The 13,190-nt window shown below is 44.5% G+C and overlaps 1 protein-coding gene across 2 annotated transcripts in view; it reads left to right on the forward strand.

Moving 5' to 3' along the window:
• The window catches only part of WDR70 (WD repeat domain 70), a 276,981-nt gene that overhangs the window by 71,187 nt on the left and 192,604 nt on the right, over positions 1 to 13,190 (forward strand). For both annotated transcript variants that reach the window (XM_075066919.1, XM_075066921.1), the window contains exon 6: positions 1,616 to 1,675. In XM_075066919.1, coding sequence (XP_074923020.1) covers positions 1,616 to 1,675 — 60 coding nt within the window. The remainder of the gene's footprint in view (positions 1 to 1,615; positions 1,676 to 13,190) is intronic.

Raw genomic sequence — 13,190 nt, forward strand, 5'->3', positions numbered from 1 at the left:
AATGTTCTAGAGCTCTTGGTGATATCAAGTACTGTAAATTACTGATGAGCAGTTCTTGGTATCACCCAAACAGTAATGAAAAGCACTTTAGAATATTAAAGAGGCTCAGCCTCTGGAGGCTTAATTAATAATACAAAAATAACTTTTTCTGGTGCTTTGTAGAAGTGGGGCCTGAATTGTAAATAGGGCTCCAGATCCAAACTTCTTCCCTAGGGTTGCAGGTATTTGGATCTGGAGTTGTGATCCGTTAGGGTACTTTGTGCTGACATTCAACTAAGTGGTCCTGTGGGCTGTATGTAGAATTATCCCCTTTTCTGAAAAATTGTCTGGCGTCTGAGAATGAGAACACGTATAGGCTGTTTAACTAAGCACGTGTCTCTGATTTGAACCCTTCCCCTAAAGAGGCTATGTCAAACTCTGTATTATATTTACACTAATGTAAATGGAAAGAAATTAAAATAGGAATTATTTAACCTTATGCTACACCTATGTCAAATAAATGTGCAACAGTCTAATACAAGCAACTTGCATTGTGGAATCTGGTATCCTGAGTTTTGATATCCCTTGTTAGGGCTCTACCGTATGGACAGTTTTACTAATTACATGGTAAACTAGACTTTAAAAAGTAATTTTTAATCAAGTTCTTGTAGTAGAAAATTATAACAACAGATCTGACATCAGAAAGATGGATTGTAACTATTTTAGAACATTAACTAATGCCAGTTAAATTAGTGTTTTGTGAATGGTTCAAGTGACCTTCATTAAAATTTTAACTTACACAGACTGAAATTCCTTCAACTTTACTATTTAGAGTTACTATTTACACATTTGTAACAGTTGCTAAATGGATGTTTTAGAGTTCTTATAAATCTTATGGGGCTTGTAAATGGTTTTAGGTCTATATATTGGGTTAAAACAAACTGCTCTGAATTACATCAGATTGACTACATCGCATAGCCTGACACAAAAACTGTCCTAGTGGCATGCTTGTGGTCACAGTAGAGCTTGATATAAATCTTTAAAGCCTATCCTTTGTCCTAGCTACATTGTATATAACATGAATTGTTATGATGTAGTTTTAGATTGTTGCATTAAATGTGTAATAAATAATACTTGACAAATTCCAATGATTTGAGAGATAGTATGATTTATTAACAGTTGTAAGTCAAGATTTTATGGTCTTTGGGATCAAGGGCCCAACAGGAGAAATTTTATTTTTTCTACTGGACAAAATGGAAAAATAATAATAATTTAGATTTTCATTAGTTTTTAATTGTTCCACTCCCCTTAGGTATATGTTCATTTTAAAAAGATCCCAAATTGTAAGGTTTCTTCTCATTGAAACTATAAGAACCCTACATGGAATTTCTCTTAAATACTTAAAGCCTATCCATTATCCTGTTTAGAGTACTGCTACCTCATTAATGGCATATACATATTTTAAAACATTTTATGCCTAAATGATTTTACTCTCAAAAACATTATCAGGAAAAAGTAGAAATTGGTTTTCATTTCCTGTTCAGGGTAAGCAGCTTATTTTATTGCAATGGTTTTCTTGATGTAATGGCAATAGGCTACATCCATAAAGTTGTATTTATTTTTTTGTTTGTTTCAGAACCCTATCAAGAAAATTCCAGACTCTCATGAAATTACACTCCAGCATGGGACCAAAACTGTAAGTGATAATTCCTAGACTTTTTATATCCTTATGGATTTCTCCAGAATTTTTGAACCACTTTTGACAAATGAGATAAATATATAATTGGTGGCAACAGCCATAAAACTTAAAATGAAATACAGTAGGAAAAGGTGAGTAACCTCTGTCCAGCTGAGTAGCCATCAGTGCCATTACAAAGTTCCTTTCTGGACTCTGCAGCTATGAAGATAAGCAACTAAAGGCCTGATATTTGGAGGTGAAGATGGAGGTCATAAAGACCGATGGTTGCGAAATGCCTGTTTTTTGGAGTGGTGGCTGCTGATATCTGTAGTTTGGGGCTGTGGGTAAATCCTTAACTGGAAAACTGGATCATAAGAGCAGAATCCTGTTGGGAAATAATTTAAGCTTCTCAATTTTCTTTCCAAAAGGATTAGGAAAAAAGCAAATGACAGGAAGTCCATGTCAGAACACATTGAAGTCTTGATGTTCATGTGGGTCATTCAGAATTCAAATTGAAGAATTCAAATTTTCTGCCCTGAGAATAAAACAAAAATCAGTGGTAGTATCAAAAATTTAACTGATGAGACAATCCAAGTCCCAGTAATGATGTCCTTTTGCACATTTATCATACCATTCACAAGAGAACCTTCTTGAGTGAACCTTATGACGTGCTGTTTTTTAACCTTTCAAGATGTGCAGTGAGTGAAGCAAGGGGCTCGCTTTCTCCTGCAAACTTCTTACAGATTCTTCCTCTCAAGGAGGATGACTATTTTGCCAAATTTCATCTTTTCCCTCAGTTTAATACAGGAGCTATAATACTAATGCTAATACAAATGTAACATTAGTGGCTAATAACCACTAACCTCTGAAGTGTGTGAATGCTGTCTCAAGAGAGAAAAATCCTTGAGCTAGAATAACTCCTCAACCAACATGATTAGAGTGGTCCTGCTTGTAGGGCAGACTGTCTTTCACTAGGTTTTCTTGGTGGAGCTGCATAAGCAGTTTGTGATTTCTTTGACTGTTCACAGCAGGATGCTGTGGCACCAAACTTTCCAAATTTTAATACCCATGTAAACCTATAGCATTTCTTCCAGTTCTGACGTATCTCTGGTAGAGAAGCTGTTGAATACCTGGGATTTGAGTGAAGTGCCAGGAGGACTTCAGTGAAAATAGTAATCCCTGCTGCATACTTTTTCTGTATGTGTAAATGATAATGCTTAAACATTTTTGAATTTTTAAGTGTGTGTATATATGAATTTATTGTATAAAAATGTCAGGGTTTAACGTGGCTTTTTACACTCATCACTGAAATGATTTTTTTTCATACACAGCAGTTAAACATGGTATTTAAAATGCTAGTGCAATAAAACCTTCATGATACCAGGTCAGGAATGTCTTGTCTTGGGATAGCTCAGTTTAATCAATGACTCTACACATGATAATATTCAGACTGTGTTATTTCACTAATAAAGCATGTTCCTTTTTTATCCCCTCTATTCATTTTTAGTGCATTCTTTCTTTGTGGTAAATACAAAAATATTACAGCATAATAAATCAGAGCAAATCAGATGTGCCCTACTCTGAAATTCAGGAAAGCCTGATCCAGCATCTTAAAAAAATCTAAGTTCTTATCCCAGCTCTGCCACTTATTTGGTATGTGACCTTGGAAAAGTCCCCTAATCAATCTATCTCTCTCCTTATGTGTGAAATGTGAATAATTGTGCTTATCCACATTTTTTACAATATTTTGACATCTGTGGGTGGAAAGCTGTGTAGAAATGTTTCAGCTGTGAGCTCATTGGGTAGGGGCTGTATTCTTGTGTGTGTGGAAGGTACTTAGCATATTATAAATAACTCTTTTTTTTCCCCCTGTCACAGACACGTAAGTTTCTCATCTGCTTTCCTCCTGTAATCCCTTCATTTGCTCCAGTGACCCCATCCTGTCTCATCTCCTGACCTCTATTATGCCCACTTTCATCCCCTTCCTCACTTTTTATCTGAACACCTGGCTTGCTCTGGCTCCTCTCCTCACAATACAAGCGAACTTTAGTATCTTCCATTTTAAAAGAAACCCATCCCTGACTCCACTTGCCTTTCCAACTACTGCCTCATCTTCCATCTCTCTTTCATCTCTAGGATTATAGAATATGTTGTCTACAAAAGCTGTCTGGAGTTCCTCTCCTCCAATTCCATCCTAGACCCTCTCCGATCTGACTTCCACCCTTTGCACTCCAGTGAAACCACTCTTGCCAAAGTCTCCAATGACCTTTTCTTAGCCAAATCTCAAAACCAGTATTCGATCCTCATCCTCCTTGACCAGTCAGCTGCCTTTGACCATACTCTTCTTGAAGTCTTGCCCTGCCTTTGCGCTATCCTTTCCTGGTACTCCTCCTACTCTCTAATTACTCCTGCAGCGTGTCCTAGTTCAGAGGATCCTTCTCACCCTCTCCCTCCAACTTTCTGTAGGGTCTCCATAGGTCTTTGTCTTTGGTCTCTATTCCTAGGTAATCTCATCTGCAAACAGAAACTCAGCTACCATCTCTGTGCAGATGACTCACAGATCTACCTCTTTACTCCCAACCTATCTCCTTTTGTTCAAACTAAAATCTTGGCTGTCTCTCTGACATCCCCTCGTGGATGTCTAGCTATCAACTCAAACTCAGCATGGTCTAAACCAGCATTTCCCAAATGCAGCCATCATGGCTTTAGGTGGCCACCAGGAGCTTTTCTTGCAGTCACAGCCTCCTGAGTGATGATGGGTGGTGGTGGGGTGGACAAAGCAGTGGCCCCTCCTCAGTGGCCACCAGCAGTGCTTGGAGCCTGCCCCCCCTCGGAGAGAGACAAGCTGGAGGATCAGGTAGCCAGTGAGTTCCCCACCTTCTGGGGAGCAGTAGGGCTGGGCTTCAGCCTTGGAGTGGCTGGTGGCAGGCTCAAGCCATGGGGTTTCAGTCTCCATCCCCAGCCCCTGTCTCCTGGATGTGGGGCTTTGGGTTCCATGGCCTGATTGCATGGTAGTGGGCTCTGATCCTGAGCTCACCCCTCACCCATCATCCCTGGCCTCCACTGCGTCTCTCAGTGCCTCATCGCCCCAGGCGTCTGCTGCCTCTGTACCCGTCTCCCCTCCAGCACTTAATTTGTCCCCGAGCTTGCCGGGACTGTTAAGTCTGCTAGGAAAAGTGATATTTATATGTTTGTTCAAATCACTTTTCACAGCACACTTAGTAGCCAGTTCTGGTGTCCCTCATGTGGTGGTTGGATCCAAACTCAGGGTTGACTGGGGTACCCTTCGCAACCCCATAGCCCACAATGACTTTGCTATCAGAAGCATTGGATTTGGGGTGAGGTGCCTATATTGGCAACCTCAAGACCTAAGAATGAATTAGATCTTATGCAGAATCATACATATATAAAATGTGCCTTTCTTAACTGTTTATAACCTTTAGAAAAACTAGTTTCCTATTTTGTGTGAGGTGCTGTCTACTTCTGCAGTACGTTAGATTAAATTACCCGAGAAATGAATTATGTGTTCTGTACAACTGTTTGTATATCAACTAATCTGCTGGAACATCTGTGATAATATAAATTGGTTCAGATCACCACTGATCAATTTCCCATTGCATTGTGCTGCTACAGGTCAACTGAATAATTGGAAAAGATTAAAAATGAAATGGACACATCTTTTTGAAAAATATTGTCCAACCTTAAAGTAGTTTGAACAAATTCTCAAAATATGTTAGAACGTAAAATATACCTTGTGCACATTTGGATGCTGCTTAAATATAGATGAAAATTATATTTTATAAGCTTGATGGTTTGCCAGGGTTTCCTAAAAACCTTACATGATTTGCATTTTAAATGAGCAGATTCTTGATCTGTCAACATCTCATCTTCTTAACAGTACTCTTTGGTGTCTGTTGGAAGTTCCTTTGAAAGACGCATTATTTTTCAGACCTGAAGTGATTCAGTTATGGCCTACGTAAACAATCTGAGTGCACTTTGCGTAGTTGATTTGCTGTATATCAAAACATTTATGGAAATATAAAAATAACTTATTTTTTGGTTTGCTTTTGGTCAATATTTTAAATATACTTTTAATTTGAACTAGGTTATATATGCTATAAAGTTTTAGTACAAATGTCTGGCATTATCAATGCTTGTAAAAAAATAAAACAACAAAGGCACAACATTGTAGAGAGCAGGTTGTATTATCCACGTCCAAGTTGTGGAGTGCTGCTTCTTTAATGCAGTTTCTATATTTGTGTGACATTTTAAAATGGAAGTTGTAATTTCTAATTAAAATGTTTATTGTTGGGAATTATAGTCTGGGAAGCCTCTTAGAAACATTTTGAGTACCTAAGAATGCGGCTGTCATCAATTTGAGAAGAGGTGAGATACAGATTAGGCATATACAGTACAAATAGATTGGATCAAATGAACAAAACAGATCACTGGAAAAAGCAGTTATTCCACAGAAGGGCTATCCAATTTATTTATAATGAAATTACTCATCTACAGATTGATACAGTAAAATGACAATCCTTTAAAAATGAGTGGAACTCAATATCTTTTTTCAGGACATGGTCAATAGAGTTTCATTTATTAAATGTATTTCATCTAAACTTAAATATCCCATCTGTATTTCTTCAATCTAATGATATTAGGCTGATGATGACTGTATTCCTGTGCAGCTGAAATGAATCAGAAAAGATTTCCCAAGCTAAAGGTTCTTTCCAGAAACCTGATTAATTTTCCAGTTGCTTTGCTTGTAGAGTAATAGGAGTTACTTTTTCCCAAAGAAACTGCAGAGATAAATTTTCTCCTGACAGCTTTGACACTAGGTGAGCATGGGAAAAAGAACATAAAGAGATGTTCTGAACATCATGCTTTTTAACTTTTCAAATCACAGCTGGGACAGTATAGATAGTAATTGTAGCAATGAAGCCCATTTTAGAATATTACCTGAATGCATGGTTAATATGGGGTTTGTCCACAGGCTCTACAGTCTACAAATCCTAAACAAGGTGAATGGTGTGCAAAGATGTTTAAATTATTAAATAGTTTGCTTTTCCAGAAATGGGAAATCATTAAGTGGTCACATTCTGTTTATCGTTGTTCGAAATGTGAAATTCATCTTAGTGGACAGGGCCTGAAGATTATGTGGTGCCTGGGACCTTTTGATGGCCCCTTGTGCAGTGATATATTTAAACAGTTTAGGGTAGAAAATAAAGAAAAATGCTGTATTCAATTGAAACTCCGTGGGGAATTTAGGTAAGCAGGATATAATAGCCAAATTCCAGTTTGTGTAGAGACCCTGGACATAAATATCTGCTCTTGTGAAAAATGTAATGGGTTTTCAGGGTGTTTTTTTAATATCTCACCTGAAAGATGGCACTTCCAGCAGCAGCGCACTCCTAAAATTATGCTGGGTGATTGGATTAGTACTGACTCAGAAGAAAGGAAGTTGCTTGATTAATCACTATCATCGCTTCCTACACAACTTGAATTTTTCTGGTAGGTCTCAGGATGGAATCTCGAAAATGTATAATAGTACCCAGAGATGCTGGTGAGTTTGACATATAGCACTTTAGGAGATGTCTACTTTCACATTTAAAAAAATCTGGAAAACTCACCACAGGTTTCTATGCTTTTGCTACCAGAAAAAGTATTTATAGCTCCATATACACACTTCCCTATGAACTCTCTACTACTCCCACAGAATTTACAGAAAAACATATACACCTCTACCCTGATATAATACTGTCCTTGGGCGCCAAAAAATCTTACCACGTTATAGGTGAAACAGCATTATATCGAACATGCTTTGATCCACCGGAGTGTGCAACACCTCCCCCCTCCGGAGCGCTGCTTTACCGCGTTATATCGGGGTAGAGGTGTGTGTGGTTAGAGCCTTCCACCACATGTATTACCTTTTCTTGATATCTTGTTAGCAAGGGGTTTGTTGCTGCAGAAGGTCATGGTTCTTCTTCGAGTGCTTGCTCATATCGATTCCAATTAGGTGTGCGCGCGCCGCGTGCATGTTCGTCGGAAGATTTTTACCCTAGCAACACTCGGTGAGTCGGCCGGATCGCCCCCTACAGTGGTGCCACCATGGCGCCAGATATATACCCTTCCGACCCAATGGCCCTTCAGTTCCTTCTTACCGCCCGTGTTGGTCGTTGGAACAGTGGAGCGCGGCTTAGCTGATCTCCACTTCCCTAGCTACTCGTAGTTCTCTTGTTATTCTTTTGTATATAGTTGAAATTTCTATAGTTGCAGTTAATTCTTATTCGTTTTTATAACAGTTAGTGTATATAGTTAAGAGGGGTTCGAGGATTAGCCCCTTCCCTGCACCCAGTGCCAGGGCCCATGCCCGGTTCACCGGGTTTCAAACCGTGCTCGGCCTGTCACAAGCCGATGCCAACAGGAGATCCCCACGACTCCTGCCTTAAGTGCCTCAGGGAATCCCACTTCTCCTGTAAGTGCCGGATCTGCAAGGCCTTCAAGCCGAGGACTAAAAGGAGCGGGACTTTCGTCTCAAGCAGCTCCTGATGGAGGCAGCTCTTATTCCTCTGCCCTCGGCACCGAGCGCTGGACAATCCATTGGCAGAAGCGCTTCTTTGACACCGGATCGCATCAGTACTGCTAAGGCCTCTCGGCACCGACCGTTGTCGGCGCCGTTCTCTCTCCCTGCGGCTGAAGAGACATAAGACTCCCTCTGCTTCCGCGCCACCTGCACCGCAGCCAGAGCACCTGGCTAGATCGGACCACCCGGCACCTACACCTGCCGCTGCACCGACAATGTTGGCACCGTCGATTCCGGTCCTGCAAGGGTTGTCGAGTCTGGTACCTGAAAGCTCCCCGGTGAGAGCCGTGGTTGAGTTCACTATTCCCTCCACGCCGGAGACATTTTCCACGGTGAAGGAGCTGATTGTGATGACAGAGTCTGCCCTGCCTCATCCCCCGGCACCGCCGGTGTGGGTCATACAAGCTGTAGGCAAACCGGCCTTGATGAAACCACCCTCCGTCGGCACCACAGAGCTGCACCACTCACGATCTCGATCTCGCCGGCGTTCTCGGTCCTGTAGCCGATCGCAGTCCCGGCACCGATCCCCTTCTCGGTACTGGTCGCACTTGCACCGATCAGCGTCCCGTTCACCGGCCTGGTACTCTCAGCACCGATCCAGCTCCCGGCACCACTCCAGGCACCGTGACTCTCGCAGCCACTCCAGACGCCGAGCTTCGAGATCCTGGTCGACCTCCCGGCACCGCTCCCGTCGTAGGTCCCGATCTCGTTCCCGGTATCGGTATGACTCCCGGTGCCACACAGAGCAAGATCAGTCATAGAGGGAGACTCTTCCCAGGGGTTTTCAGCTTCTCCTTGACCATCCCGACATGCATCGGTGTCCTCTCATGCGGACAGTTCCTATGCACAGGACCGTGACTCCGATGTGCCCACCAGAATATTCCAGGAGGCCCAGGCCCAAGATCAAGGCCCCCATCAGTGGTCATTCTGGACATCTTGGGCGTATCACCAGGCCCAAGGTGTACCTCCAGTCCCATCTCTCTCTGCTCCATCAGAGTATTGGGTACCGGAGGCAACTATCAGCCGCCCTCCTCTTACCGGTACAGAGGAAGCGCCTCTTCAGCCACCACTGGAGCCGGAGGTTGTCCAAGAGCAAGAGTCCACACAGGACCTGCTTGTTCCTGGCCTCTCCTCTTCCTCTTCTCCTGATGAGGCGGTGGTGGGGACATCCTCCACGGGCCCTTCTCCAATTGACCTGAGGGCCCATCAGGACCTCCTGAGATGTGTGGCACTCAGTATGAATCTCCAGGTAGAGGAGGTACCGGACATAGAGGACCCGGTGGTGGATATTCTGTTGGCTGACACCCCCACAAGGGTGGCCTTACCATTCATCCGGACGATCCAGGCCAATGCTGATACCATCTGGCAGTCTCAAGCCTCTATTCAACCCGCTGCCAGGGGAGTTGAGCGCAAGTACTTGGTGCCCTCTAAGGGGTATGAGTACCTGTACATCCATCCTCCTCCCTGCTGCCTTGTCTTACAGTCTGTCAATGAGAGGGAACACCATGGCCAGCAAGCTTCAGTTCCAAAATCGAAGGAGGCTAGGCGCATCGACTTTACTGAGTCGTAAGGTATACTCTGCAGGGGCCCTCCAGCTCTGGATGGTAAACCAGCAAGCCCTGCTTAGCCGCTACAACACCTGGGCAGTGGTGAGCAAGTTCATGGAGGAGGGGAAGAAAGTGGCAAGGACTTCCCTCCAGGCCTCGCTGGATGTAGCAGACTCCGCAGCCAGGACTCTGGCCTCGGGAGTTGCCATGAGACGCATTTCATGGCTTCAAGTGTCAGGCCTCCCACCGGAACTACAGCATACCATACAGGACTTGCCCTTTGACGGTCGAGGCCTCTTTTCTGAAAAAAATGACCCTAGGCTGCAAAGCCTGAAGGACAATAGGGTCATTATGCGCTCTCTCCGCATGCACACGCCAATGACTCAGTGCCGCCCTTTCCGCCCCAGCCTCACCGCCCTTCCCCTCTGCCTAGACAGAGGCAGGACTTTGGCAGAAAGCGTGGTCGAGCCGGTCATAGACGGCAGTCAGGACCCCAAAGGGGCCAAAATCAGGGTCCCTCCAAGCCACCTACAGGGCCAAAGCCAAACTTTTGAAGGTGTGCCCAAGGACGGCATACCAGTTACTTTCCAGGATCCTTTCCCTCCTTTTTCCAACCGCCTCTCCTTTTTCCTCCCTGCGTGGTCCCAGCTAACTTCGGATCGTTGAGTCCTACGCACGGTGGAACTTGGGTACCATCTCCAGTTTATTTCGCCCCCCCCCTTTCCACCCCCCATCCTCGTCCCTCTTCAGGGACCCCTGTCACAAGCAACTACTCTTACAAGAGGTGCAGACGCTCCTTGCCATGGGAGCCATAGAGGCGCTACCAAAGGATGAAAGGGGCAAGGGGTTCTACTCCCGCTATTTCCTAATCCCCAAGGCGAAGGGAGGTCTCAGACCTATCCTAGACCTGCGAGAACTCAACAAGTTCATGATAAAGTTGAAGTTGCGCATGGTATCCCTGGGGACCATCATCCCTTCCTTGGATGCCAGAGAGACTGGTATGCCGCCCTCGATATGAAGGAGGCGTAATTTCACATTGCCATTTATCCTCCACACAGATGGTACCTCTGATTTAGTAGCCAACCGTCAACATTTCCAGTTTACGGTCCTTCCATTCGGACTCTCTGCAGCCCCAAGAGTATTCACAAAGTGCATGGCTGTAGTCGCCGCTCCCTCTGTGCCGCCGTCGGATACACGTTTTCCGTATCTCGACGATTGGCTCATGCGAAGGACCTCCGAGGCACAAGTCAACCCATCATGTGGACATCGACAAGGACCTATGCATGAGTCTAGGCCTGATGATCAATACAGAGAAATCCACTCTGGTTCCCACACAGAGAATAGACTTCATTAGGGCCATCCTGGACTCCAGTCTCACCAGAGCCTGCTTACCACAGCCTCGGTTTCAGGAGATGAATAACAATTATCCGAGGCCTACAGAACTTCCCGACAATTTCGGCTCACACTTGTCTCGGTCTCCTGGTCATATGGCTCCCTGCATGTTCGTGACCAAAACACACCAGGCAACGCCTCCGTCCCCTCCAATCTTGGCTCACCTCGGTATACCACCCGGGCAGAGACACCATAGACATAATAGTCACGATTCCCCCAATCATCCTAGGCATCCCTCGACTGGTGGTTGATGCCCTCCCTGGTGTGTACGCAGGGATGCCGTTCTATCCGCCTCAGCCCTTCTATGTCGCCTGACGACGGATGCGTCATCTCTCGCCTGAGGTGCTCACTCAGCCATCTTTCGCACTCAAGGCCTTTGGTCATCTCAGGAGCTGGCCTTGCACATCAATATCCGAGAGCTGAGAGCAGTCCGCCTTGTGTGCCAGGCATTTCAAACAAGCATTTGCAAGTTGTTCACAGACAATACAACAGCCATGTATTAACATAAACAAGCAGGAAGGGACACGTCCTCCCCCTTTGTCAGGAAGCCATCCAGCTCTGGATTCTGTATAGCCCACTCGATAGACCTGGTAGCGTCTTTTCTCCCAGGGGTATGAACACTCTGGCGGATCGAGCTCAGCAGATCCTTCCTGTCTCACGAGTGGTCGATTCGTCGGGACATGATTCATTCTGTTTCTGGGAAGTGGGGCTTTCCCCGTATAGACCTTTTCACTTCCTGTGAGAACAGGGAATGCCAGATGTTCTGCTCCTTCCAAGGCCTGTCCCCAGGCTCCAGTCTTGATGCTTTCCTGATGCCATGGACGAGCAACTGCTTTCACCTTTCCACCATTCCCGCTGGTTCACAGGGTCCTGAATAAATCCACAGGGGCAGAGCTCACGATCATGATCCGCTCCAGTGTGGCCCAGGCAGCGCTGATACACCATGCTGTTGACCTGTCGATAGCCAACCCAAACCTGCCTCTCGCCCAGACCTCATAACTCAGACCACGGCAGACTTCACCCCCACACCTGCAGTCCCTTCACCTCACAGCAATGGTTGCTGCATGGTTAAGCATCGGGAGTACATTGCTCTGCCTCAGTCAAGAAGTACTCCTAGGAGAGGAAACCTTCCACTCGTTCAACGTATCTGGCCAACGTGAAGGGTTCTCCTGCTGGTGTGAAACGCATATATGTTACTCCCACCGAGGTTCTCAATACCCAACATCTTGGACTTTCTCTGATCTCTCAAACAACAAGGCAGCATATCATCATTGAGAGGTGCACTTGGCACATCTTACCTTCCATCCAGGGAAAGTGGCTGCTCTTATTCTCACACCCTATGGTTTCTAGTCTCAAGGCTTGGACCGCCTGTACCCCCAAGTACGCCGTCTCGCCCCGAACTGGGACCTTCAACCTGTTCTACCAGACTTAGGCTGCCCCATTCGAGCCATTAGGCAACCTGCTTGCTACTATACCTGTCCTGGAAGACAGCTTTCCTCGTAGCCACTTTTCATTAAGTAGATAGTAAGGTTAATTTTCTTTACCGTAAAAGGTGAACAAAGGGGCGAACAAACAACCTGACCAGAGGACCAATCAAGACCGATTTTTTTAAAATCTGGGAGGAAACTGGGAAACTCGGGCATCTTTTTGTTTCCTCGCGCGTGAGTAAAACCAAGCTTTTCTTCTAAACTCATCTTCTTTCAAAGATGCTAACTATAAAGTGTGAGTACAAAGAACCAAAGTATCGCTTGATGGCTTATTGTATTTACATGGGTGTTATCTTGCTGGACTGGTTTAATTGGGATCTTTTTAAAAATCAGGCCTCGTTTTATTCCTATTCTATTAAGCCATTTGCCTGTATTGAATTCTTAATGCAGAGTTTAGTATATGTAAGCTTCTTTCTTCTCTTTATATAAAGTTTTTTTTAAAACTTGTGGAGTTTCTTTGCCTAGTGAGGCAACAGGGATTAAAAATTTCTGTACAGGTATCTGTCTTCCCTTCACGGAAGACA

This window comes from Chelonoidis abingdonii, chromosome 6, assembly GCF_003597395.2.
Source record: "Chelonoidis abingdonii isolate Lonesome George chromosome 6, CheloAbing_2.0, whole genome shotgun sequence".
Lineage (NCBI taxonomy): Eukaryota > Metazoa > Chordata > Testudines > Testudinidae > Chelonoidis > Chelonoidis abingdonii.